Source organism: Fonsecaea monophora, assembly GCF_001642475.1.
Source record: "Fonsecaea monophora strain CBS 269.37 chromosome Unknown Scaff38, whole genome shotgun sequence".
NCBI classification, from domain to species: domain Eukaryota; kingdom Fungi; phylum Ascomycota; class Eurotiomycetes; order Chaetothyriales; family Herpotrichiellaceae; genus Fonsecaea; species Fonsecaea monophora.
Window position 1 is genome coordinate 1274 of NW_019173969.1, and position 24945 is coordinate 26218.

The 24945-nt window shown below is 51.3% G+C and overlaps 10 protein-coding genes across 10 annotated transcripts; 4 read left to right on the plus strand and 6 right to left on the minus strand.

The window, feature by feature from the left end:
* Positions 1-668: 668 nt before the first annotated feature.
* On the plus strand, positions 669-1046 carry AYO21_05777 (hypothetical protein; the record flags this gene model as incomplete). The annotated part of the gene is made up of 1 exon (XM_022655744.1): positions 669-1046. One exon carries the CDS (start codon positions 669-671, stop codon positions 1044-1046), a length of 378 nt encoding a protein of 125 aa, XP_022511856.1.
* Positions 1047-2313: 1267 nt separating this feature from the next.
* Positions 2314-3234, minus strand: AYO21_05778 (hypothetical protein; the record flags this gene model as incomplete). The annotated part of the gene is made up of 1 exon (XM_022655745.1): positions 2314-3234. One exon carries the CDS (start codon positions 3232-3234, stop codon positions 2314-2316), a length of 921 nt encoding a protein of 306 aa, XP_022511857.1.
* Positions 3235-5298: 2064 nt separating this feature from the next.
* Positions 5299-6493, minus strand: AYO21_05779 (hypothetical protein; the record flags this gene model as incomplete). Its single annotated transcript, XM_022655746.1, has 3 exons — positions 5299-5399; positions 5450-6271; positions 6382-6493. 3 exons carry the CDS (start codon positions 6491-6493, stop codon positions 5299-5301), a joined length of 1035 nt encoding a protein of 344 aa, XP_022511858.1.
* A 654-nt stretch (positions 6494-7147) lies between these two features.
* On the minus strand, positions 7148-8995 carry AYO21_05780 (hypothetical protein; the record flags this gene model as incomplete). Its single annotated transcript, XM_022655747.1, has 1 exon — positions 7148-8995. One exon carries the CDS (start codon positions 8993-8995, stop codon positions 7148-7150), a length of 1848 nt encoding a protein of 615 aa, XP_022511859.1.
* Positions 8996-11862: 2867 nt separating this feature from the next.
* AYO21_05781 (hypothetical protein) lies at positions 11863-12207 on the minus strand (the record flags this gene model as incomplete). The annotated part of the gene is made up of 1 exon (XM_022655748.1): positions 11863-12207. One exon carries the CDS (start codon positions 12205-12207, stop codon positions 11863-11865), a length of 345 nt encoding a protein of 114 aa, XP_022511860.1.
* Positions 12208-12547: 340 nt separating this feature from the next.
* AYO21_05782 (hypothetical protein) lies at positions 12548-14083 on the plus strand (the record flags this gene model as incomplete). The annotated part of the gene is made up of 1 exon (XM_022655749.1): positions 12548-14083. The coding sequence occupies one exon, from the start codon at positions 12548-12550 to the stop codon at positions 14081-14083; it is 1536 nt and encodes a 511-aa protein (XP_022511861.1).
* A 952-nt stretch (positions 14084-15035) lies between these two features.
* Positions 15036-16862, minus strand: AYO21_05783 (hypothetical protein; the record flags this gene model as incomplete). The annotated part of the gene is made up of 1 exon (XM_022655750.1): positions 15036-16862. The coding sequence occupies one exon, from the start codon at positions 16860-16862 to the stop codon at positions 15036-15038; it is 1827 nt and encodes a 608-aa protein (XP_022511862.1).
* A 1296-nt stretch (positions 16863-18158) lies between these two features.
* Positions 18159-20954, plus strand: AYO21_05784 (hypothetical protein; the record flags this gene model as incomplete). Its single annotated transcript, XM_022655751.1, has 1 exon — positions 18159-20954. One exon carries the CDS (start codon positions 18159-18161, stop codon positions 20952-20954), a length of 2796 nt encoding a protein of 931 aa, XP_022511863.1.
* A 379-nt stretch (positions 20955-21333) lies between these two features.
* AYO21_05785 (60S ribosomal protein L35) lies at positions 21334-21912 on the minus strand (the record flags this gene model as incomplete). Its single annotated transcript, XM_022655752.1, has 3 exons — positions 21334-21622; positions 21705-21850; positions 21910-21912. The coding sequence occupies 3 exons, from the start codon at positions 21910-21912 to the stop codon at positions 21334-21336; spliced, it is 438 nt and encodes a 145-aa protein (XP_022511864.1).
* A 406-nt stretch (positions 21913-22318) lies between these two features.
* Positions 22319-23118, plus strand: AYO21_05786 (hypothetical protein; the record flags this gene model as incomplete). The annotated part of the gene is made up of 3 exons (XM_022655753.1): positions 22319-22378; positions 22437-22550; positions 22615-23118. The coding sequence occupies 3 exons, from the start codon at positions 22319-22321 to the stop codon at positions 23116-23118; spliced, it is 678 nt and encodes a 225-aa protein (XP_022511865.1).
* Between the last annotated feature and the right edge of the window lie 1827 nt (positions 23119-24945).

Below are 24945 nucleotides of genomic sequence, written 5' to 3' on the forward strand. Positions count from 1 at the left end.
TTTTTTCAATCCCCTTCCCTAAACTGTCCATAAATATCTGCCTCACTCCCTTCTTTTTCCCAGTTTCCCTTCTCCCTTCCATAACATCACCTTGTCCGTCCGGCTCGACGATCTCCTGTTCCCTCTTCCTATTCAATCACAATCAATACACTACGTGGTATGTCTACTGTCCCCAGTCCTCCCTGGGCCACCTCGAGAGCGGGCGATGTCAACTAACAGGTATATACAGTCGATCTCAGCCCGAACATTCTTTTCTCAAGAACATCCCTATCCTCAAGCGCCTTCGATAAGAAAGCCTTTGCTGCCCTAAAGATGCCGATCAAATGGGATGCTGATGCTGATGCCCGGGTGAGTAGATGTCGCCCCCCCTCCAAGTTTGGGCTGGAGCTTCAACACTCGGCAAACACCAATTGCTGAATACCTCTTTCCGCTCAAGACTCTTTGAGCTCTATTTGGTGAAATAAGAAACCATAACTGGAAACTCAAATGACTGATTGGGATATCTCTCTCTTCTAGCTCTTTGCTGCGGTACTCGCCACATCGGAGATCAAAATTGACCACTCAGCAGTTGCACTGCGGATGGGGAATGGTAAGTCTCCATATGATTGCTTCAAGCTTCATAGTCCATTTCAGCCTCGTCAAAATGAATATGAGGCCGGGCACTAACAATGTCCACAATTACAGAATGTACCGCCAAAGCCGTCACACATCGCATCGCCAACATCAAAAACAAAGCGAAATTGCTCGAGGCTGATGGAACTGCAGCGGCCACTACTGCAGCAGCTGCTGCTCCGGCTCCGGCTACGAGACGACGCAAACGCGCGCCAAATGCCAAGGCGAAATCGGAGGAGCAAGTCCACGACTCGGAGGACGGAGACAAACCAGCGGTGAAGAAGAGAAGGACTGCAAAGAGTGCAAAGGCTGCAGCTGGTGCTGCGGGTACGAAGAAAAAAACCCAGCAACCAGTCGCCGCGCCCGTCAAGAAGGAGGAGGAAATTTCTACCAGCGACGACGACACTACTGCAAAGGAAGAAGACTCTGCTTGAACCTCGCGCCTCCTCCCCGCCCTGGCTGGGCCTCTTTCTCATGTCCTCACGCCCCAGTCAACATGTTGGCATGTCACATACATTACGGACGTATCGTTCGTCCGACCAGAATCGCCTCTCGAAAACAAAAGATACGAGCTCGAGTGAGTTAATGGAAACACCTAAAAAAAAATGAACATGGGAAGAGATAATCAACACACCGGGACCATCAAGGTTAAGAGCCGGGACCGACAGGATCTAGCCGGGAGACACCGGTCTCTGACAAGAATGTGCTTGGAAATTCTGGACTGACAGCAAAGGTTGGGATCTTGGGGGAGTTTTGACTAAAGTCCCCTACCATCCCTCACTCGCTTGCTGGACCTAGGGTCGGGATCAACACTGTGTGTAGCTGGTACTCATATCAACTTCTCAGGATACGGGGGATATGGAAGTCTGAGCTAAGAGCATGAGAAAAGAAAGAGATCGTCGGCGTTCTTGGCTGACTGAGTTGAATAGCACAGAAAAGGTCACATCAGCCCAGATCGAACCAGATCGAACCAGATCAGACCAAGTAAAGAGCTAGAGCTCGAACCCTGAATTGAGGAAAGAGATTCAAACCAAACCAAACCATACCATACCAAAAACAAATAGATAGGGACAGACAGAAGCACAAGCACAAGAAAAAAGCTCGATACCGACACCGTTTCCGATTCAATCTGATCTAGTGAGTCGGGTCGATTCGAGTCGAGCCTTCCCCGGTTTCCTGTTTTCTATTCCCACTTTCTTGCCGTCTTTGGCTTCTCGTCTTCTATTATACGTACGTAGTAGGTTGGAACATATCATTGATGGATGGTCGGTCAAACCTCAATCTCAACCTCAATCTTATCCTCCAGGTGAGAGGAATGGTAACAATACCGCCAGCCCAGGAAGGCAGGTAAGCTATCTAGCTGGCCGAAAATCTCGCTTGAGCCGGGTGTAGCAGTGTAGCAGTATTCCAGGAATCTTGCAACAGTGAAAGACGGCCCTCCGAATATACGAACGAAAAGTCGTAATTTGTATGCCCGTGCCACTCCAAAGAGAGTAGAAGAGAGTGACACGGTTCAACTGCACCTCCACTAAGCATACCCGACAAGGTACATACATACATACACATATATATATGGTGGTCCACCAGCCATCTCCTCCTCCCAATCGATCCATGTAAATTCATAGTGTCAAAGATGCATTTCCAACCAGCCCAGCAGCCAAATACCCTAGACCATTGGGGATCAGAAAAGCGCTCAAGCTCTCATAACATGAAGACTTCTCTGTCATCAACGGCTGCGCTGTGTTCTTCACCAGTAAGAGTCTCGGTTTCCTCCGTCGACAGTTTCAAAGGTTGAGGAATGTAAAACTTTCCCTGGGGGTTGTCAAACTCATGTTGACCGAAGATGCCCAGCCAGAAACGTTCCATGTAGTGACCTTCCTCAGGATTAACGTGCGCCAGGCTGTGAAAGTAGCTGTACGCTCGCTCGTAGACCGCTCTGGGATGTCGCTGAATAGTCTGTCTGGTCACTGCGAATAAAGCACCCTGCGTCCATCTGATCTCGGATGGCGGCGCAACCCATCTGGGATCCTCGTTATCTGTGGTGCCGTTGAGTATGTAGTTCCAAAACTGCTCTGGCGAGTATGGGCTCCGTCGAAGTCCCTTGCCGCGTCTCTTGATCCAGTCAGGTAGGTATTTGACACCGTCCCAGTCGCCGAAGGAGTGTATTTTGCCCAATGGTAACACGCCATCCTGAGGATGGTTCTGAATGCAAATGCTATTGCCGAGGAGGTCAGGTAATTCTGTCAAGCGTTGGGCCATCCGAACAATTTCGTCCAAGGGGAGGGCTGTGTGTGCCGGTGTGCCATCATTCGTGTCGTGGATATTGCCTTGGAGAAACAGTGTCACATCGGCAAGGTCGTCGTAGTTGTGAACGATGTGGTGGAGATAGGTATGGGATTCTCGACCCCAATTGGGCAGAATCTCAACCGCTCGGAATATTGACAGATCAGGTGGAAGTTTACCCTTACTGTAGACGGTTGCGAGGCTAGCATAGGTCGATAGCCACGTCAAGCACTCGTTGTAGTTGGCTATCACAAGGTCTAGCGGGCGGGGATCTGGGGTTGGGGGCAAAGAAGGAGAAGAGGCAATAGATTGAGAGGGCGTGAGCTCGGGCGTGAGCATTGTCGGCAAAGATGAGGCCATCGACGGTTTGGGCGGGAACGAACACAAGCGAAGAAGAGAGAAACTTGTCGAGGAGGTCTTCTTTGGAGTAGGGTACTTTGGGTATATAACCCGTACACAAGGCAAACACGGCCGCCCGGTAAACAGCCTGCGAGTGAGATGAGCAACGAATATTATCCGAACAGAGAGGGATAGAGTGAGAAATAACGTAAAAGTGTGTGGCGCAGAGCAAGAGGCGACGTCTTCAAACCTGATGGTGTAAGTCCAGGGTACCTGGAGGGGATGCTCACAACTATACCAAAAATACGTGCGAGGTACCTCGAGTGAGCATCTGGGAAACATGAAAATGACGTAGGCACACAGGCCTCTGGGAGACAGGAAGGTGCAATCCAGGGCTGTTAGCAATATCAACCCCTCCTATGGCCAAAGGACTTGACAGTCCCGATGAATGCCACATGCCCACCCTGCATCCAAGCTGATGTTCTGGGGTTGACAAGACCGTCGAGTTAGCCATTTCCCCGCTGTCACTAACGAGAAGATAGGCTGATATTCCGAGGAACTTATCGCTTATGCCTCCAGTTCTCGCGTGGCGCCCATCAGACGGTCAGCCACTGGGGCATACCATCATCCACAAGGCATTGAGATACTCTGATTCTAACAGACCCACCGTGATATCTAATCATAGAGCCTCTCGCAACGATCAAAGGGTATTATCACTTGGCCAAAATGAACGATATGGACGGAGATTTGGCATGATCAACCATCCATGAACAGGACATTTCCGAAGCTGAAGTTTGTTACAGACGGCGTGACTGTCGGGATAGCGCCGCAGACAAGGTCTTGGGCGCGCAACAAGAAGAAGGCGCCATAATACTAACCCAGTACGTCGATCAGGCAGCAGAAACGAAGGAAGTGGTTCTCGCGCAGTGGCATGTGGAGTGGGAGAAGTCTCGATTGGGATCTTGGGCGCCTGACGAGGGTGATACAGCATGTTCTGGCGGCCGCACAGATACTCCGCATTTTCTGAGGTCAGCAAATTTGTGTCAAATAAGCATCTGTCTGGACTCGTTCGAGGGCGCGGTTGTGCGCTGCATGCGAACTTTGTGCAACCATTGTGTATTTGAACACCAATTGTCCCTTTTTGGGCAGAAGGATTCAGCTTCTCTAGGACTAAGCAGGTCTCGAGTTGGGATTTTCTGGGATTTGGCACTTGGCAGCTGATGTTGCGAAACAGGCCACGGTCGGAGTCGAAGGTCACCCGATTCGGGCAATATTAGATACCCAGGTTGCCACAAGACCCCGTGGAAGATATCGGGGAACGTGGTGAGAGTGAGAACAAGAAGACCATCTCAAGAGGAAGTGCGTAAGTGTCAAAAGACAAGGCTGAAGGAAACGCAGGGCCTGCTTAAAAGCAGCCAGACGACCAAAGCAACTTGCCAAGCCTTTCTTGTTCTCCACTTAATTTTCCTGTACAAAATTCCTCGCGCCCAAACTTCATTTCCTCTTCCTTTTTTCTTTTCCTTTCCTCATCATCAGTAGAGGTGTTAACATTACCTTAACACCACCGGAGCTCCACCATCGTGTGGCTTGCTGAGGGTTATTCTTGTTTTCGACCATGGATCTCCTTCCGTTCCCGGCTTCGCAGAGGAATTGCACCGTCCTTTTTCCCTTCCACACTATGGTTGCGCAGTCTTTTCGATGGCGCGGAGCTGTGGAGGAGATGCTACAATGCTTTTCACGTTTATAAAAGAGATTGAAAGCAAGAAGAAAAGATGTCTTGTCATTCATACACCTGCTTTTTTGGGGGAGCATTGTGCGTGTTCCTGAGTTGGAATACGGGCTGCTGTCTGTCTGCACTTGTCTGCATGAGCTTTTATGCGCAGAATACCCCTTTGAAGATGCTACAGGGAACGATTGTTTCGTACATGGAGATCGAGGCTCCCGTGTTGAGGCCTTGAATATACCAATGCCATTTATACTACATGTGCCAATTCTTATCTTACGCCTCGCTATGCTATCTGGTTGTACTTTTTCAACCGGTTCCACCCACTGTAGGCCGTTTCATTATGGTGCGATCCGTTTTGCGTCGTGCTTGCTGTGGTGCATCTTCTCGTCCACCTGTTCTTCGTTGCTCAACTGCGCTCCAACCTGCCAGCCCTTCCCAACTGAATCCTTTCTCCAGTTCCCTTCTCATCACTCCTCAGTGTCGACCAACTGATGGCCCCGTCTTTCTTCGCTAGAGTAAGTTCCAGCTTGGTGCCCATGATCTTGAATTGACATTTGTCCGGGTCAACGGGAGCAAAAAGTGGTATATTCCTCGTGAATCTCTTCCCGTCCTGCGTGGGTAGATCTAAATCCACCGACAGGCCATCGTCCGTGAACTCGACCCGGGCCTTTTCCTTATCGATCTTTTTGAGGTAGAAGCTGACAATGACGCTGTTGGCAGTCTGGTAGAAATCACTGCGGACGTTTTCCAGAAGTTGCTCAGTGTCTGCCGACGTTTCTCCGTCAGTTGTGCCCCCTTCCTTCTTTTTCGGTTTCCCTATGTAGCAGTGCCTCTTTTTGGTTTTGCAGCCCTCGATCTTCATGAACTCGTCAAACTCGAGGACCCGTCTCTTGCAACACGTCCAGCCCTTACTGCCTTCGTGGAAAAGGGGGACGCCGGGATGGTAAACACATTCCTCCTCGTCTCGCGGCACATTCGGTTCTCTTGACTTCCCACAACCTCGTCTTTTACATGTCGCGTTAGAGGGGATTTCAGCATCTGGATCGTCAGATTCGTCTTCGGGCGGTTCCGGTTTTGGTGTAGCTGAGGGTGTGGGCTGTTGGGCGGTCGCGCGACTAGACCCCAGGGGCCGAGTAATGGGTACTGGGGAAGGTATGGGGGCGGCGGCGACAATATCTGAGGCTTTCAAGGCGTCGGCTTTGGGGGTGGGCGCCGGGGTATCATCTACAGTCGAGTGCTTGCCCTTTGTGCAGGGTGGAATGGAGAGGAATTCGTCGAAGGTGAGAACGCGGGGTTTGCAGCACATCCAGCCTATTCCCTCAGACTCATGTTAGTGTAAGCCGTTCAACGCATGAGATGTTGTATTGCCCGCTGTCACGCGAAGAATGAGGGTTCTACAACGGTCGGAGGCAAACACGAACCTTTCTGTCCCTCATGAAACTCCGGAGGGCCAGGATGATATACGCATTCCTCGTCTGGATCCGTGAACACCTTCCCGCATCCTTTGTGGACGCACTTCTGAGCTTCTGCCATTCTTGTGGAGGGATACGCTGTTGACGGGCGGGGTTGTAGACAATCGCAGCAGGAACCGGTCCTTCAGAAAAAGATGGTAGCTATTCTCGTTTGGTGAGCATACCCACAGAGTCAGAAGAGAGGCGAGGTCTAAATGATTACAATCGCCTACGCAGTCCAGCAAGGAGCAGTCGTGGCTGCTGGGGAAAGTCAGTCGGGCCTGGGCTTGGCACTTTCCAGAAGCATCTGACGCAACTGGTGGATTATGATAGAGCCTGGCGTGCCTGGACATTCAGCCTTGTCAACGGAGCTACAAGTGTGCAGTTCTCATTTCTTCTCATTAACGTGGCTATTGCAAGTGACGAGGGGAGGAAATGTCAGAGATGAGTCTTTATCATTGGCTTGCAAACCTTCAGCTTGCTCAACGAGTGGCTGACACCGTTCAGACACCTCGACAATATGTACACTGACAGAATCTGGAGAAGCGTGAGAAGCGTGCTTTCACTGCGGCCCGCCTACATTCTGTCTATCCAAGCCCCTCGCTGATTGATGCAAACACCACATTGTCCACCCATAAGAACCCACTACCGATTGCCTTCGAACGCCACAAATGCTAGTTGAACATGATCTTGAGAAAAGTAAAAGTCTAATGGATCAGGACCTCGCCGCTGGTACCTAGGCCTTCCTTCTCTTTCGATCTCCACCAAGGCGGGTATCCGGCATGTCGCGAGCTGGACTCGGACTCACAAAAGTGACATGTTTCTCTTCCCTTTCTTCACCATGTCTACGAATCGCCGAAGCTCGCCGAGCGTGTGTCGGAGGTCTGACTGCTTGAGTACAGCTTGGCTGAAAATCCGGCCCTCGCAAAACGCTTCGTGCGTCATCGTCATCGCCTTGAACTTCAAATTCAACTTCGTTGTCGTCATGCTCATCAGATGCAGAGCTGCTACTTGGCGAGTGCGGCTCAAATTCGTCATCATCCACCAGACTTGGTGCCTGGTTCGATTCACTGGTAGGCGAGGGATCCGAAGGATGAATGTCAGATGGTGTGGCACCGTTCATCGGCAGAGTCATTCCACGTGGCCGGTGCTGGGTAGGCTTGTCGTCGGCGCCGTCGTATTGTGGCACCCCTCCTCGCAAGTTAGTGGTGGATCTCAGCATACTGGAGTTCAACAATGGAGATGACATCGGAGACTTGGTAGGTTTCGGTGGTTGTTTGCTGCCCGCAACTTGTGGGTGTCGGCCTTGGCCAGTATGCTGCATGGGAATGTCAATCTCCATTTCATCGTCCTCCGAATCAGATTCTGGCAATTCAATTTTCTTTTTCGCGTCCAGGACCATTTCCTGAAGATCAATTCCTAGTCCTCTAGCCTTGACAAGCTCGGACAGGTTGGGCGTCAAAGCAGATGCCCTGAAATCGGGTGACACTTGTGTTCTCTTGACGCTTCCTGTTGTAGGGGTTGTGCTGGGCGTGGTTTGAGATGTTCGAGGAGGTGTGGGGATCAGAAGTTTAGCTGAACGGATTAGAGGATGGACATTGCCTGCAACAGGTGTCACAGTCGGTTCAACACCGATCATAGCTCCAGTCTCGTCCACTTCAACTGGTTCTCCGCAGGCATCTGCCGCAGCATCATGGCTGGCGAAGCTCCGTCCGTGGCCAATCCGGCAATGATTGATGAAACCTTGGGCACTCCCGAAGTCAAACCGACCACAGTCCGGACAGACTAGTTTCACAGTCGCTCCGTCGGATTTCCTTTTGATAATCATCGGACCGGTTGCCTTCTCCTTCGGCTGCCCGTACCCTGCAGGCAAAGATTTTAGTTTGCCACTCCGCTGCGCACGAGCTTGGCTTGACGATTGCGGTCCTTCTGCAAACTGGCCTCTTGTTTGAGATCTGAACTTCATGGGAGATTTACCAACAGGTGTGATAGCGATGGGTTCTTGTTCACCGCCGTCGAAACGGGGGTCAGACAGTAACCATTTCGCATAGTGCCGTGAGTAAGGGCCGTCTTGAACCCCCCAAGACGCGGGTGACTGGGGTAGTGGAGGTGGGAAGGAACTGCGTAGAGCTGGGCCAGTTCCATTGCTGACACCGATAGAAAGATGTTGCGTTGCCGGGAAAGGAATCTCCTTGCAGCGACGCAATTGCTCTAACGAGGCTTGGGATTTGGCTATTTCTTGGTCGATGAGTCGCAGTTCGTTGTGTTTCAGTAGAATTTCAAGACTGATCTGCGTCTGAATGACGTTCCGGATCGACTGCAGCCTCGCTGCATCCGCGTCTTGCTGCGGAGATTCCACCTGTCTCATTTCTGAGTCTTCCATTTTCTGCTCTGGTGGTGTGGGCAGGAAAGATGGGGAGTCGTTTGGCGAGGATCCAGCAATCTTGAGGGTATCAGGAGGCAAGGCGCGGGTGGAATTGGGAGGTACATGGGCACCGGCTTCTTTATCAACAAACTTTGCCCGTTTCCTTTCTGATTGGGATTGGGTATCCGTTGATTGCTTTCGTTTGTGTGTCGCTGGCATGGCAGATACAGCGAGAGGGCCAGAACCAGGGGAGTCTTGTTTTGAAACAAAGGATCTCATTTCTGGAGAATGGACCTTATCACAGCCTGTCCAGGAGAGCAGGCGCAACATATTGTGTCGCTCTGCAGAGCGATGTGATGCGACCTTGGCGTCGTCAACCCAGTGTTCATCTGGACCATTTAGTCACCGAATATTAGAATGTCCGCCACCTGCCATCGGTTTCTATAACTCAAGCCCGCGGAGTCCGAAGAATGCGACAGTCGTTCCACCACACAACAGAACAAAGAGTGCCGTCCCTTTGCGCACAAGAATCTCGATTGTTTTTGAAGAATATATCCCTTGCCCTCAATCTGACGGGTGTATACGTAGGACAGGAGAGTCCAAACCAGCGTTGTTTGTCAGTCGCTAGAGTACAAAGTTTGTCGTGAATTACAATGCCTAGAAAGTGGTACAAAGCGTGCGCGCAGCGCCGGTGGAGTAGAAAGAGTGTAGATTAGGGCGACAATAACACCAAGAGGAAGTCGGTGTGTCTGGTGCTGAGGATAGATATCGAGTAATGCAGAGGACAGTCTGGTGGTTGGCGGCTGGTTCGAGTATAGGCGTGGAATGAATGACGCAGAAGACGGGAGCCAGCGAAACCCAAGACGGGCGAAGATCGGAGAAATGGCGATTTTGAAGTCGAGCAGAAATACAGGGTTCGAAGAGACAAGATATTAAGATGAAAAAGGCAGGAAGGACACAGCTAGAGAAGATTGATTCAAGAAGCGAGGCAGTGTAGAAGTGGTACGAGTCCAGGTGTAAGTGATGAAAAGACGCAGGTAAGCGCAAGATCGCAGCTTCGAAGGGGGGAAAGAGGCGACAAGTGGAAGGTAGGAGCAAACAAGGGAAGGGGAGAGGGCGAGAGGTAGGGAAAGAGCGAGAGAGGAAGGGAAGGAGGGAGATCGCGCGGGCCCGGGCTCGGGTCCCTCAGGCAAGGCAACGGCAACAAGGGTGGACACGGTGGATGCATCAGAGGGAGAAGAGGCAGCGAAGGGGGGAAAAGAGCTGATGTGCTCAACGGAAGTGGTGCGAGTTGAGTTGACATGAATCCACTCTCCTTACACTCTATTCTGCACCAGCATGAGTATCAAGCCAATAATATCGTGAATCGGCCTTCCCAAGACACGGCTAGAACAACGCTAATTGGCTTTAATGCAATAGAGCATGCAAGGGAGCCACGGCAGGCTTCCAACGGAACGCCCTGCCGGACATCCTTAAAGCCACAAGTGGGGTCCTTGATCACCTGATGTTATGTCGCGATAAGTCATCATCACCAGGAGAAGTCACGTGTCGATATATAACGTATCTCCTCACGATTCTTCACTTGACTTCCTATTCTATTCTGATGAATGCAGACCTTTACAGAAATCGTAATTGTACTGCATACTTTGTCTGATGACACAACCTCTCCTTGGAAAATGTCTTATGCTGTACTCTATCCGTGTCGTAATGCTTCAATATCAGTCCATTCACCACTTAGACATTCACTTTCCGTTCTGAGACACCTACACCCACTCCTTGAACCCTCAGCGTCAAAGTACAACATCTTTAAACTTTCAGAATCAAACGCTGAGATGCCTGTGATATAATATCAATGTGAGACGGATTTTAAAACAGACGAAGACTTCTGCGTCGATCCTATTGCTTCCCGTGAGCACGTGGGCCGACATCCCCGTTCCCTTGAAATCGTCTGGTCCTGGCTTCATGGACAGCGATTAGGCACACAGCATATGGGACATATCTATATGATATGAACTGCCTTCACGCACCGGATGATTGGTGGATGCAACTATCGCTAAAAATATCTACCATTTGCCCCAGGTGAGTGATCGTCCAGAGTTGTCAATGTTCTTTGCCACCCATTACCTCTTGCTTTCAGGACATCGCCTATCGCCATCACTCGACGTCTACTGGCTGGATGGCTGGTCCTTCCAAGATTTGTCGGGAACATGCATCCTTGAAACGTTATGTTTCAGTAGAAAGAGCATTGTTCCCCACAAAAGCCCAATTCTCCGGGCAGAGCATCGAAGTGCCGACTATCTGGAGGGTTGTGTGGTTTTGCCACTAGCGGCTCTTCGGTCGATCTAGCACAGCCACGCAGCCACATGTTCCAACCAGTCATGCAACAGCTCTTGAACAACCACCAACGTCCCTGCGTCGGATCTTCCTGCCAATCCATCTAGACCTTCAGCAAGCCACCACTTACACCCTAGAGAATCTTCCATGGCTTGGACTAGTCTGAGTTCTTTCCAAGTCGCTTGGGCATATCTGAAGCCGCCAACGCTCCCATGGCCGAGGATCTGAATCCAGAACATAAACGACCGCACTTGAGTGGTGTTCCTTGTTTTGTTCCCTGCTGATATGCCTTTAGTCGAGCATACAACCTTCTCATCAGCCGCGCAGGCCGCGCAGACACTAACGAGGATGGGAAGCAAGCGATGAGGATCCGAGCTGAGCACACTGAAGCGATCGTCGGATATGTATGGTAGCCGGGTGCCCTCTGGTGATGATCCTCACGAACTCCTCTTGTCGAGGCAGAAATCATTTTCTCTTACCTTCTTATGCATATGCTCTGTTTCCATTGCAATCGCCTGCTTTTTTGCTTGTCTTGACTCAAGAAAAGATTTGATCTAATCAGTCGCAAATTGCAAGCGGGGATTATCAGCTGCACGCACCGCATATACACATGTCTCGGTAATTTACAACCAAACGGCTTGCAATATGAGGCGAATCTTGATTTCGCTGCTTGCGACAGCCGCTTTCCCTCTCCTAACGACCCAACAGACGCTCGACCCTTTGAGCATCATCGTATCTGAGGCCTTTTCTGTCTACACAGAAGTCAACTCACTTCTGTCTTCCGCTGCTTCGGCTGTCTCAGCAGCAGCTGGGTCCGCGGTCTCTACGGCGGGAACTTCGTCTCCGGATGCGGCTTCTTCGAGTACCATTGCGCAATATACCGCAAGCTCAAATGACGCGACATCAAGCGAAAGTTCAGGACTTTCAGATTCGTCTTCAACTTCGACTACGTCCGCACCGTTCATCTCAACTTCGAATCCTTCAGCCTCAACACCATCTTCGGCCTCAACTACCTCTTCACCAATTTTTTTCGGATCCACTCCTTCGAGTACGCCGAATGCCAGATCCTCTACTCCTTCCGGAAGTTCATCATCCATTACATATCCAACGAGGACATCTCCAGTAATAGGTACATCTTCAGTACTAGGGGCCGCCGCTGGGACTGAAACAAGCACATCCTCACTCGCAAAATCGAGACAAGACTCCGATCTTCCTATTATCCTTGGCTGTGTTCTCGGAGCCCTGGCACTCGGGTTCTGTATTTTGGCCTTGGTCCTTTGCTTCAAACGCCGGCGACTCAGCTCGTCACCTCGCCATTCCGCCCTCTCCGCTGGCGATGATGAAGTTGAGAGCTGGAGGGTGAATCGACCATCAGTTTCAGGTGCAAATCAAGATCCACTGCGTCGTGGTATACTCACCGGAGGAGTCGCACCCCTCATGTCCGAACATCCTGCCTTTCGCACGTCTCAAGGCTATGAGAACCCATTTGTTCCTGTACCTCCACCACCAAGACGCGCGGCTCCCAATTCTCGACCTGGTTTGACCGACGGCATGATCCCTGGAGATGACCCTTTTGTGAAGGAGATCGGTAAGCCGTCCAGGTCTGAAAGTATATCGTCAACCTATAGCACGCATCATGTGGGTGGCATTGCAGCGGGGATCGCGGCGGCAGCAGCTGGAGCCGGCCTCATGCACTCATATGACCATCATCCTGATGAGAACGAGCCAATGGTGAGCCCTGTGCCAGCGAGCGATCGAACTGTTCCCGCGCAAATCACCCGCAAGCCTGTCCCGGTTCACTACGCCAACAACAGCGAACCATGGCCTTACTCTCCCGTCTCACCCATCGATCCTGTCGCCGAAAATGCCGGCTTCATGGCATCTCCAAGGAAAAGTAGCGGCGAGAGCGGCCCAAGCCTCAGTCGCGATCCCGCCAGAGCGAACACCGTGTTCGATCAAGATTATGCACCTCACGGTGGTGCTCTCGGGCAGGATGACCATGGACTTGGAGCTGCTACGGGAGGATCTGATGCTGGGCCTGTTGGCGTTGCAGCTCTTGGCCATTGGGATAACCGTGGTTACCATCGATCGCGAAGCCGGAGCAGCAGTAGCAAGCGGCACAGTCGGCCCTCAATGGCCTTGCCCAGTGATGGACTCAAGAAAGGCGGGAGGACGTCCGGGGACCATGGGAGCAGCCAAGCCTATAAGGATGTTCTCCCTCAAAAATCATATGACGGCAGCCTTCCAGGCGAACACGACCCATACAGGGCCTCTGCGACCCCGCCTCCTCGCTCTCGACGCAACAGTGCTTTTGGGCCTGCGCACCCTGGTGCGGTGGCATTCAACGGTGCCAACCGCCCTGTAGTACCATCTCCGCTGTCCAGCGAAGTCCCCCGCGACCCGAGCTATTCGCCTCCGCGAAGCCGGGCGCGAGGTCTGAGTGGGAGTTCGTCACGGTTCTCATTCTCCTACGAGCCTGTAGCCGATGATTATGGTGCCTACCCACCGTTTTCTATCACGTCCAGTAACTTCGACCGTGGCAAGACAGGACAAGACAAGACTCCTACGGACCAGAGCACCAGCGACCTCACCCGTCCTGGTGTTACGAGCGCCAACGAGTATGTCTTGACAGCCACCTCAGGTCCGTTAGGGCCCCAGCCGCATATTGAAACTCTACCCTCCAGCTCTGGGGACAGAAAAGCAGCGATGGATACCGATGACGCGCCATGGCGGATGAGCGACGGGATGCCGGCTGGTTGGCAGCGCACCAGCACGGACAGTCCTCGCAACAGTCGGGAGCACATGAGGAATCGCGATTCAGGTGTGAGCATGGGAACCGGAGCGGGACTAGGCGGCCGAAGAGGGCGGAGGTTGCGAGCGAGCGACATAGCGGGTTCATCGACCGCAAGGCCAGGGATCGATGACGACAGATACGGCTACGGCTACGGATATGGCTATGGACAGGCGCTCTGACAGAGCGACATGGCTTGAGTCCGGAGACCCCAAAGCGCAACAACAATGAATGACGATATCCAAGGAACGAGCCCAATCTGTCTTAATTTAGCTTGAAGCGTCTTTTTTTCCTCCCAGCGACGACTCTAATGGGCATAGGCTATGGCGTCATGTATGTATGTATGTATGTACCTACGTCGAATGCGACGTCTGTGATCTCTTCGGGAGTTCTCTCGTCAGAAATCCGTGGCAATTGCGATAGTGAAAAGAACTTGAGACTCGAGGACCCAGAGAGATTTACATGCGTACAAGGACAATATGAAGCTTTAGCAGCGAGAAAAGACATGATTCTCGCCCTTCGCCCTGCGTACATTTACGAGAATGGAGAAATAAAAACTTGATAGGTGTGATCGAACATGAACAGTTCAAAAGGAGAATGCAGCACAGTGAGCAGCTCGAAGCCGTTACTTCCCTGTGAACCCCTTCTGAAAATGGTCTGTACATAAAATGTGCTCCCTGCTCCATTTGTCCTGATGCAATGTATTTCCCTGGTGACACCTTGTTATTGGGCCAATGCTGGATCTAGCCTCGTCCCGTTTCTCGGGAGTCGGTTCGCAAAAGTCAAGATGCAAGTCTGAATGCAGATGATAGATGTACCTCGTACCCCGATGTGAGGGTGTCTGATGCCCTTGATGTCTGACGGTCCCTGTTCCCATCAAAAGCCAGCGTGTCCACTGCTGCTCTGCGACATGGCGCAATGATATCATTCCTGACAGAAAGAAAGTCATTCGATACCCGTTTTCCGTTGACGAACTCCATAATAGACAATACATGCACTTCCTTCCATCCTGGCCTCATGCCATCCATTTAACCATAAGGCATGATACAGCTCCAAGCGCCATAAGTGAGACTTGAAGCCAACGAATTGCGCTCGGCAATTAAGTATATTGATATATACGAGATTCCAGATGGTCTAGTTCAGTAACTTGACCATGTCCGAGGGTATCCGCCCAGTAGGAGATACCGTTTCAACATTTCGCCACTCTTCGCGCATCGAAGTCGAGGGAGGCGTTTCTGGCGCCGGAGTCACTTCCACGCTTGAGAACTCGGGTTTGTGCATTGGAATAAATGTGTCGTTAGCATCGCGTCGAGGTGATAGAGGCACGGGTAAAGTCTTTTTATACGCTCCGTTATTGATCGCGACAACCGGTTTGGTGACCTTTCCAGACAGGACTCCCTGTTTTTGGGGATTGGTAGATGCCCTGATCTTGGTGACCTTGGGCTTCTTGTTCTGCGAAGTCTTGGATTTTACAGGCTTGTCTTTGTTCTCCCTTCCACGGAGCAATTCAGCGATGGACCTGCCAGCACTTGCTGCATTTCTGACCGACGCCTGTTTACTTCGCTCGGTAACGTTGAGTTTGATTCGGATCGGCGAAGACGTTATAGATGTGACCCCAGGTTCTGTTTTTGTCCTCGAGGACGCATCTCCATTCTGGCTTCGTGGAGGGGTTATCGCATGGAAGTCTGCTGACGGCAGCAAGACTTCGACTGGGCCTTCGTCCTTCTTGGAACCCGGAGGTATGACCACCTGGATCTCGCCCTGGTCGGACTTGATTCTATCCAGATCTGCCTCTGTGTAATTCTCAGCGACATCCTGGCTGGGATCATCCCATTCTTTTAAGCGTGCCAATCGTGCCACTTCGTCACTGTCACCTTTGACAACAAGATCCCAACAATTTTCGAGATCCCTTCCGGGAGGTACTGGATCGCGATTGATCCACACTGTGGTACCTTCCCGCCGATCTCTGACTATTTGGCACATCTCATGGACGATGCGTCGCACGGCCGGAATCTTCATGCTGGTGCCGACGACAATGACTGCATCTGGCCTCGTACGAAAATCTGCCGTCGTCACTGCACCAATCGCTTCGTCATCAGGATTATGCTCATTATAGAGGACAATTCTGGGCCGTAATCTGCCAACCCCGTGGCTTCTTTTTCCTGCATGGGCAGTTCTCAATCGGTCTGCCGCAACGCATTGAGGACAAAGTGGAGGAGCAGCTCCGTCAAACAAATTTGCTTGGAAATCGGAGATGTGCCTGCATTTCTGACACATCATTTTCTCGAGACCTCCATGAAGTTGCACGGTCTTTGGCCAGGGCGCTTTGTGGTTGAGAGGAACTTGAGTAGCCAGTGGTGGTAGTGAGGTCTCTAAACAGTCGACATTTTGTGTATAGAGTCGCAATAACCGTCCCTCGACAGCGAGTCTAGCTAGGAAACGGTGGAAGATGGTTGGCTTGGCATTCGCTGACATCTTGGAGAGCTTGCGAACCATGTCGTGAAAACTCGAGGTTGAATGGTCATCCTTGTAGACTGAGGCATCAAAGAGCATTTTCCCAGAGCTTTTCAATCTGTGTTCCCCTCTCAAGCTTCTGAAAAGTCCGTGGGAAGATCTGAAATCCGGAATCCCTGCTGAGACAGATATACCCGCCCCTGCAATCACCACGATCTTTCTTCGGTTGCGCAAGGCCTTCAGAAGGGTGTCTAAAGCTTCTGAGCGATCGTACTCCGACTGCGCAGTATCTGAAGTGAGATCCAAGTACTGAGTAGTGCGAATCTTTGGCTCGATTTTCCGGCGCTTTCGTGGACGCGGCATTTCGTCACCGGCATGCTGTGAAGGAGGTGGAGTGAGAGTCTGGAAGCCAGGAGGTAACTCTGGCGAATCTGGAGGGGAGGTGAGAGGTGAACTGGGAGGCGAACTCAAAGGGGACGAGAGATCTGAAATGTCCCCAACGTCCATGGTGAATCGGGAGTTGTGGTGTTAGTAGAGTAAACGAGCGATTTTTATCGCATGACTTCAGGAAGGAGCGATTCTTCAGTCTGGGCTGACCCTCTACTGACTATTTCCTTTGTGTCCGAAACAATGCAACCGGTATGTTGGAGTTCGGAAGGAGTGAATACTCGAAAGGATATCTCGTAGATGGCAAAAGAGCGAAGATGAGCTGAGAGGCTCGATGGAGAAGGCGCAGTTTGGGAGTTGGATGATGAGGCTGGCAGGGGGGTGCAGATGAGACGAAACTGAACCGGGAAGTGGACAGCGAACGAGCGGGAGAAACGGGCGGAGAGACGAGAAGCAAGCGTCAGCGGCTCCTGGCTGTTTGCATGCTGGACCTGACAGATGCCCGACGCCCAGGACGATGGCCTAAACTCTGTTTGACTTGATTGCTTGCAGCTGCACAACAACAAACGGGAAGGGCAAGGGGAATGAGAGCCGGGGCCAGCGGAGTCCTTCAGTGATTGGCCGGCAGGTCTTTTGGGGGGCCGATCAGTGCCTGACAGATTTGCTGTGGGCGAGCGGCATGACTACTAGATTTTAAGTCTGGACAGGTACGAGGGTACAGCTCATGATCATACAAGTAGGTAACGAGTACAGCTAGCTCTCAGGGTCTCAGAGCTGGATTGATTGGGGTCTGTCTAATCCATTGATGTATATCAGAAGGTGTTCTCAATGATTGATCGAAATTGACCTGGTATGCAGTGGTAGTCAAACATCATGAATGCAGGTGGGTAAAGGGTAAAGGTCCAACGGTGCTGTTACCGCGGCTACCGCCTAGAGAGGGACCCCAGAAAGCCCTTTGTGGCTTGTGGCTAGTGGCTAGTGGGAGAAGCTCGTGCTGCTTCGGCGGCTTCTGCGGCCTGCTCCCACCGCCTGGTTGCTACCCCAGTGTCCGATTCGCCCACCTTTGACAATTATTCCCATTGTGCGCTGCACCCACGTTTCAGCCTTTCGCGTGGGAAAACAACCTCGTGTCCAATTCTCATTACTCCTCGACACAGGGCTTTCATCATCCTCTGTGCCTGTGTCCCTCTTAGCATTCCCTCTCGATCCAACTCTTTGGTATAGTTGCGCTCAACTCACTCGTATCGAATTTTAGGGAGGACCATGTTCTGATGATGCGCTGAACCTTACATTTCACCTTCAGACCTACCACCTGTGAAAGGATGCGGTGATTTTATGGCCAGACTACTATTTGTTGTCGGACTGGTAAAATGAACTTGCGAAGTTGTACGCCAATATCGTCAAACATTGAACCAGATGGATCAAGATCAACCAGACGATTTCGCGTCGGAGTCTTTCTTCGACGAAAATTCCCTACAGCAACAGATCCAACAGATCGATGCAAACGCTGATCTCAACAACGTCCCAAATGTTGCCATCCCTCCAAATCCCGCTGTCCTCGACAAGCTCTCACGTCGGTGGTATTGTGGCTGTTTGGAACGTACAGCGTGGTCGAGACATGGTCATCTTGCCAGCATATCCGATGATGGATCCACTGTCTATTTGGAGTGTATTCGATACAACTATGAATTAAAATCATGGGGTCTCCATGAAAGACACTCCTTGACTACCCTCTTTGAAGACGCCACTAGCCTGGCTTGGAGCCCAAATGGAGGGGAACTTGCAGTGGTCGATGTCAAGGGCCGCATATGGATTTATCACAACTCTCTGCTCGCTATCAATCGCCTCACTCTTGCTCGACAAGGGGCTCTAGACGAGGGCGACGAGTACTCCCAACCGGTCGGGATGACATGGCTAAATCAAGATCGTCAGGAGAGACCAAGAAATGTCGTCACACATGCTTTCAAGGGTGAGAGTCGGTGGCAGCATGCTAACGCCAGAGCTAAACCACTCGGCCCCTATTGGCATCGTGCCGTTGCAATCGTTCACCGCAACGGGCTCTTCACACTTTGCTTTCAAAGAAGTGATGGCCAGTATTCCAAGGTCACCAAGCGACTATCTCCGCCAGACGACATCCTCTACAGTCATGCCAGCTTTGCCCCCACTGTTGAAGGAAAGATGCTCATCACTCTGCACTCGTTCAAAAAGACCATCTCGGTTTACTTCCTCTCGATAGACTGGAACGAACTTAAGCAATCTGTGGAAAGCTTGCCGATTTTGAATCTTGAATCAGTTTCAAGCAATGTCTCTTCGCAGCCCTGCGGATCTCCCACTCTGCCTGATACATACGACCCGGATTCCTGGTTACTTAGCCACCTAGAGATTGTGCGCACTTCGGATGTCGAGAAAGCGGTCCAGATCCCCCCCACTATTCTCGCAATTTCTTCTGGTGTCAATAGAACTGTCAACATACCAGATTCAGGCTTCCTGGTATCGAGCATGATCAAGAGGTGGACGGTCGCTCCTGTCGAACAGAAGTTACATCCCCTATTTGATGCCCTGCCATCTATAGGTCCGGGGACGACAGCACCCAAGCCTTCTTATACCCTCCAGAGGCTGCCCGATAAGGAAGAACAGGTCATTACGACCATTCATCATGTGGATGGTGTCCAAGCGCTTGTTGTTACAACACAGGAAAACCGCACTGATTTCTTGAGCTCGGAGGACTTATCGCCCATGTCCTATGCCGGTTTGGCACAGGAAACCACATCCATGTCTCAATCTGGATTTGCATATCCCTACGCTCAAGTGATTCTCACACCAACTTTCTCCCCCAATGCATGCTTGAGAGCAGATCTGACACCAGAGGGCAAAACACAACTTGTTGCCATGGAATACCAACTAGGACAGCCACAGTCACTACAGCCGCTGGATCCAAATGTTGACGTGGCTCTTGCATCCCTAAACCTGACCTTTGCACGAGCATGCTGGTCGAATGCTACCATCGATGACATCCTGATGTGTGTGTCACAGTCCATTCCGACCGAACTCATCCCCACTGTAATTTCAACTGCCTATCGCACGCTCTTTCGAGACAATGACTTTGTGAACGAAAGGACTGAGGGCTCGGAACTCGAAAAGTTTATCCACAAGACGGTGATAGGAAGGGTTCTGTCTTACCATGCAAGTCTCGCGGCAAACTGTACTCAGCTTCCCTCCATCGCCTCCACTGATCGAAGACATGGTTGTTGGTCACTCAGCGCACAGTGGGCTTGGTTGGTAAACAATATCCGACAGGCTGCAACTCTGCTTTTCATGGCTATGAGGGACGTGCAGAATATCCAACTCGTCATGAGCCAAGACCTGACGGACCTGCTCTGCTCGAATCTCCGGTGGGGTTTGTCGCTGATGAGGTTTATCATCAGCACCATTTTAGAGGTAGGCGATCGGGAGACAAACCCTGAAATGTTTGATGAGAAAGATCCCGGCAGAGCGGGCGACTCTCTAGGCGATGGGAGTCAGGGTCTGGTTGCGCTGCTGTTGAACTGCCACCCTTCCCGAATTTTCTTGATTGCCTTCGTCAGAGCTGTCAGGGCGTACGCGAAGAACACAGAACCAAAATCTAATCATCACTTGCAAGTTCTCCAATGTATTCAACAGCAGACGTCGGGAAAAGGACTATCATTTCAAGCCATGGAGGCGCTCCTCGAATACAGATGGTCGGCGGTCGGTGATGTGGATAGGGACATGGCCGCCACAGCTGCACGCCAGCTCGAGATGATGGCCACGGGGATTGTGCATGAGTCGTACCAGGGGACGATCAAGGTGCTACTTAACACACTCTTCAACAGTGCTCAGGGACTGCGAGCCAAGATGCTGATCGACCGAGTTAAGCTGTTTATCGACCATGTCGATTTGGAGTACATCTTTTTGAACAACGACATCCTGGGTCGACGAAGCACTGATGAAGACCCCGATAGGAAGGAGGTCATCTATGATGTGCATCGGAAGAGACCAATTCTCAAGGGCGTGGCAGAGCCCGGCGGCACAGGGCAACTCATGATTAGGAAATGCTTGAGATGTGGGAGTTATAGTGAGGACGTCGTCAATGTGCCACCTAGGGAGTGGCCTCGGCAAGTTGCTATGCTACTTATGAGATGTGTTTGCGATGGCAGTTGGGTGCTTAAGCCTTGGGATACGGTCCACAAATGAAGCGCAAAAAGCCTGCAGGGTGAATTTTGGGGAGTTCCAGAACCCCATGTACTTGGGCGAAATCAGCAAAGCCGTATCGAAGTGTTTTGCAACCGTCTTCAATGAAATTTTGGGTTCGTGTTTTCTCATTTGTCCCCGTAGCGCCGCATGACACAGGCCATACCCGCCATTTCGTTGTGTCTTACAGTCATGGACTGCTCAAGCTGAAGCTCATAATTCTAGAGCTGGGGAAAGCATCCTCCACCTCACAAAAGTCTTCGGAACCACTAACCACCATCACTTGTTTTTCCCCCAGCGACTCATCCATCAACCTCAATGGTTTATTTTTTCACGCGTAAACCTTTGAAACACACCTCTGTCCTTTGCCCGAGACACCATTTTACTCGGCCTTCACAGCATACTTCCTCGCGGGGAAGTGCGTCAGTCTCTTCTTCTGTTTCTCTGTGACCCTGCTGGCGTCCTTTTTCGAGAGCCGGCGGCGGATGGAGCGGGTCAACTTGGGTCGCAGGTCGAGGGGCAGGTACTTCTTCTTGGCGTAGAACAGGCGAAGCTGGTGGCGTTGGTTTGCGTTGATGACGGTCAGGACGCGGGCGATAGATTTGCGGAGGTCATGTCTATCAAAACCCGGGGATATCAGCACTGTGCTCGCCTCTCGCCCATGTAAAAAACTTTTGTAGATCGAGAAGGGAAGGGGGGAATTCAATCCAACGCCGTCTTCTTCATTTCCAATCGGTGGTTTGTAGAACATACATTCTTGTCAATTTTGATGAAGCGCCGCCGGCGATCTTCTGCACGCGCAATTGCCCCAGCTCGGTCTTGAGCTCGTCGAGTTGTTTCTTCAGGTCGTCCTTGGACTTGCCCCAGAGCTGGCCGGGCTTGACTTTGGCGTTGGTCGACTGTAGTGTAACTTATCAGCATTGGTTTTGTGGCTAGGTTAGTCGAAGGGTTCACAAACCATCTTGGCTGGTTAGTAGAAACTTGTCGATGTCGAGGTTCGTTGAGAAGAGTTTGTAGATTTGGATGTCGTTGACGGTTCGGTCGGTCGGTCGCAGTCTAGGGAAAATTGTTGTGTGCAAGCCCCGATTTCTGCCAAGATTTATTTTGCACGTGATCAACCTGCGAGATGCGCCTAACCGGCTACGGTAAGTTCCGCTCACGCCCCATGCTTCCGCGGCTGCGTCGTCGTTAGGACAAGGTGGGAACTTTGACCACCGACTCTCCTCCAGCCACGAGACCAATTGTCAATCCGGGTCGAAGACTGTACTCGATGAACCATATTGGGACGATGAATTCAGTGATGACCTCGCTCTTATAGACGACTGCCCAGACGTTCTTCCACGTCACTTCGGCGAGCGACTCTTGCGATGGCAACTACTACGGGATGGGCGCAACTACGTCAACAGATCCGGACACTGGAAAGCCAGGTACGTTGGCTGTACCGCCTAAGGAATGCTCCCATGTGACTAATTTACTCTCTGGCAGACTGAAGCCCTATTCCACACTTATTCACAATATGCGTCCACCCCTAATCTCCCTCCCAAGCCGTCAGACGAGGAACAAAGGAACGAAGCGGAAATACAGGAGCTGCTAGAAAAGGTGGGAGCCGACGGTTGATCATTGAGGGTGCCAATTACACAATCTAATATTCTCCCACGTATAGCGTGAAGGACTGGTCTCGCAACTCGCTCGACTCCTCGACTCCGAAAGCGCCCTGAGCACATCGAGTCTGAAGCAGAACAATCTCTCCCGCCACCGTGAAGTCCTCAGTGAACACCGCCAGGAACTCCGTCGCCTTAAAGGCTCCATATCCGAAGCTCGTGACCGCCAGCATCTCCTCGCAAACGTACGCTCTGACATCGACGCATTCCGGTCGTCTAACCCAGCTGAGGCCGAAGCCGAATACATGCTCCAAGAGCGGGCCCGATTGGACCAGAGTCATAATGTCATTGACGGCGTTTTGTCCCAAGCATATGCCATCAACGAGAGTTTCGGGATTCAGAGAGAGACTCTGGCCAGCATCAACCGACGGATTACCAGCGCCGCGGCTCAAATCCCTGGTGTGAACGGTTTGATCCAGAGGATCGGGTCCAAAAGGCGGAGAGATGGCATTATTCTGGGGAGTTTCATCGCATTTTGTTTTCTGATGCTGCTCTACTTCAGTTGATCGCACACGATCGAGAGGGCACCACTACAGGCCAGTATTCGAGGCCGTACCTTGAGTGGCAGCAACCTCTTCCAGGTGCTGAGGATTCCATACTTACGCTTCGACTCTCCCTCCACTTCTTTCGTCGGCACACCGAGATGTCCCTGCTGCCCACGTTGTCGGCAGAGATTCCTATGAGGCTACTTCTCCAGAGTGGCTGAACCTTGAAGTGTTTCAGGAGAGAGTCTGTCGAGCAGGGTCCGAACCTGGAAAAGTGAAGGGAAGATGCAGCCAGTGGAGCGTCGGGGTTGGAAAGTGGCTGAAGAAATTCTGCACAAACTCACTCAAACCAAGCACAAAAATCCCGAGAGAGTGCGAATCGCACATGACATGATAACGCCGCTGAGAGAAAACACATCAAAAGGAGGTGGCTCGCCTTCTGTAGCAGCTTCTGTTCGGAGCAGAACTCTGATCAATGGGGGATCGCAAACATCTGATATGATATGGAAGACTGTAAAGTTTAGGCGTTACTTTGGAAGGGTTTCATCATGTGCTGATAACATATTGTCATGAAGTTGGTTGGTGAGCAGAGCAAGCGACACATTTTATCGAGGACTATTCAATTTATAGGTGCTGGATGTGGATTGGCCGATCTAGTTTCGAGGCATGGCGCATAAGCTGTAGAACATATGTAAGAATGCTCGTCTCGACCCAAGGCTTTTGAATCGCAATTTATCGGCCGCTTAGCACACTGTATGAATGCATTAAGTGATTCGATCAATACCTTTTCTATAGACAGGCGCGAGCAAGAGACCGCCCAGAGGTTGGCAGAGTGTCTGAGTGTCTTCTGAGAGTGGATGGAGATGGGGAGTCGGCAGATATTGACTCGGTAATATTAATGCTCGAATGATGCCAACCCGAATTGGGAGGTGGGTTGCTCTCCCACCAACTTTTTCTTTTTCACCCTGAGATTCTCAGCCTTGGCCATCCATCCATCAATTACTACTACCTCAATACCCAAGTACTTGGTCGGCTAACACGGCGCCCGTCACCCATCGCCCATCGCTTAGCTCTTGTCGTAACTCGCAACGCACTTCGTCCCTATGTTTTATGTACCTGAAAGTAGCCAAATCGGCCAGTCGGCTACTGACATCCCAATGAAGTTCTAGTTCTTTGGAAGTGCTTGCTATTGATCGTCACTCCGGGATGCGACGCTGGAAGGAAAGAGGTTTTGGCGCCCCGGGGCAATATACCCTCCTTGAACGAAAATCCCTATCTCCTTGGTCTGAGTCTTGTTTTCCCACTTCGATTTTTCCTTACCGTGCCCTAATTAACTAAGCCCTTGGGACTTTTCTTGTCCCTACATATGTACTGTCTGTCAACTAGCGTCCGTCTCGTCCATCTCCGTTATTCCCCAAGAATCAATTCCCAACAATGGATTAATGATGACGACGGTGGTTCCCCTGTTCCCGTCCCCCTCTTCTTCTTGGGTATGTTGTATACGGAAGTTTCCTCTTTTCACATGAGGTCAAGACAAGGCATGTTCGTTCATATGAAACACAAACCTCATGCTGTGCGTGGGCATGGTATCGTGTGAATTCCTGGAAGTGGAGCGTAGAGACTATGAGGCATCTATCCGTACGCATCGTCGTAATAGATCTCGACGACTAATTTTTTTTTTTTTAATCGTCAATGCGTTCCGCTCGTTTAGTGGTACCATATTCACTATTCTGGACGCTGTTTTCCGAGTACCTATACGGGTTATTACTCATGACCGCTTCCCTCTTGACACCCAAACCGCCCTGAAGGAGGACATTGTGATTTACTTTTTTTGGACTTTGGGGAGGG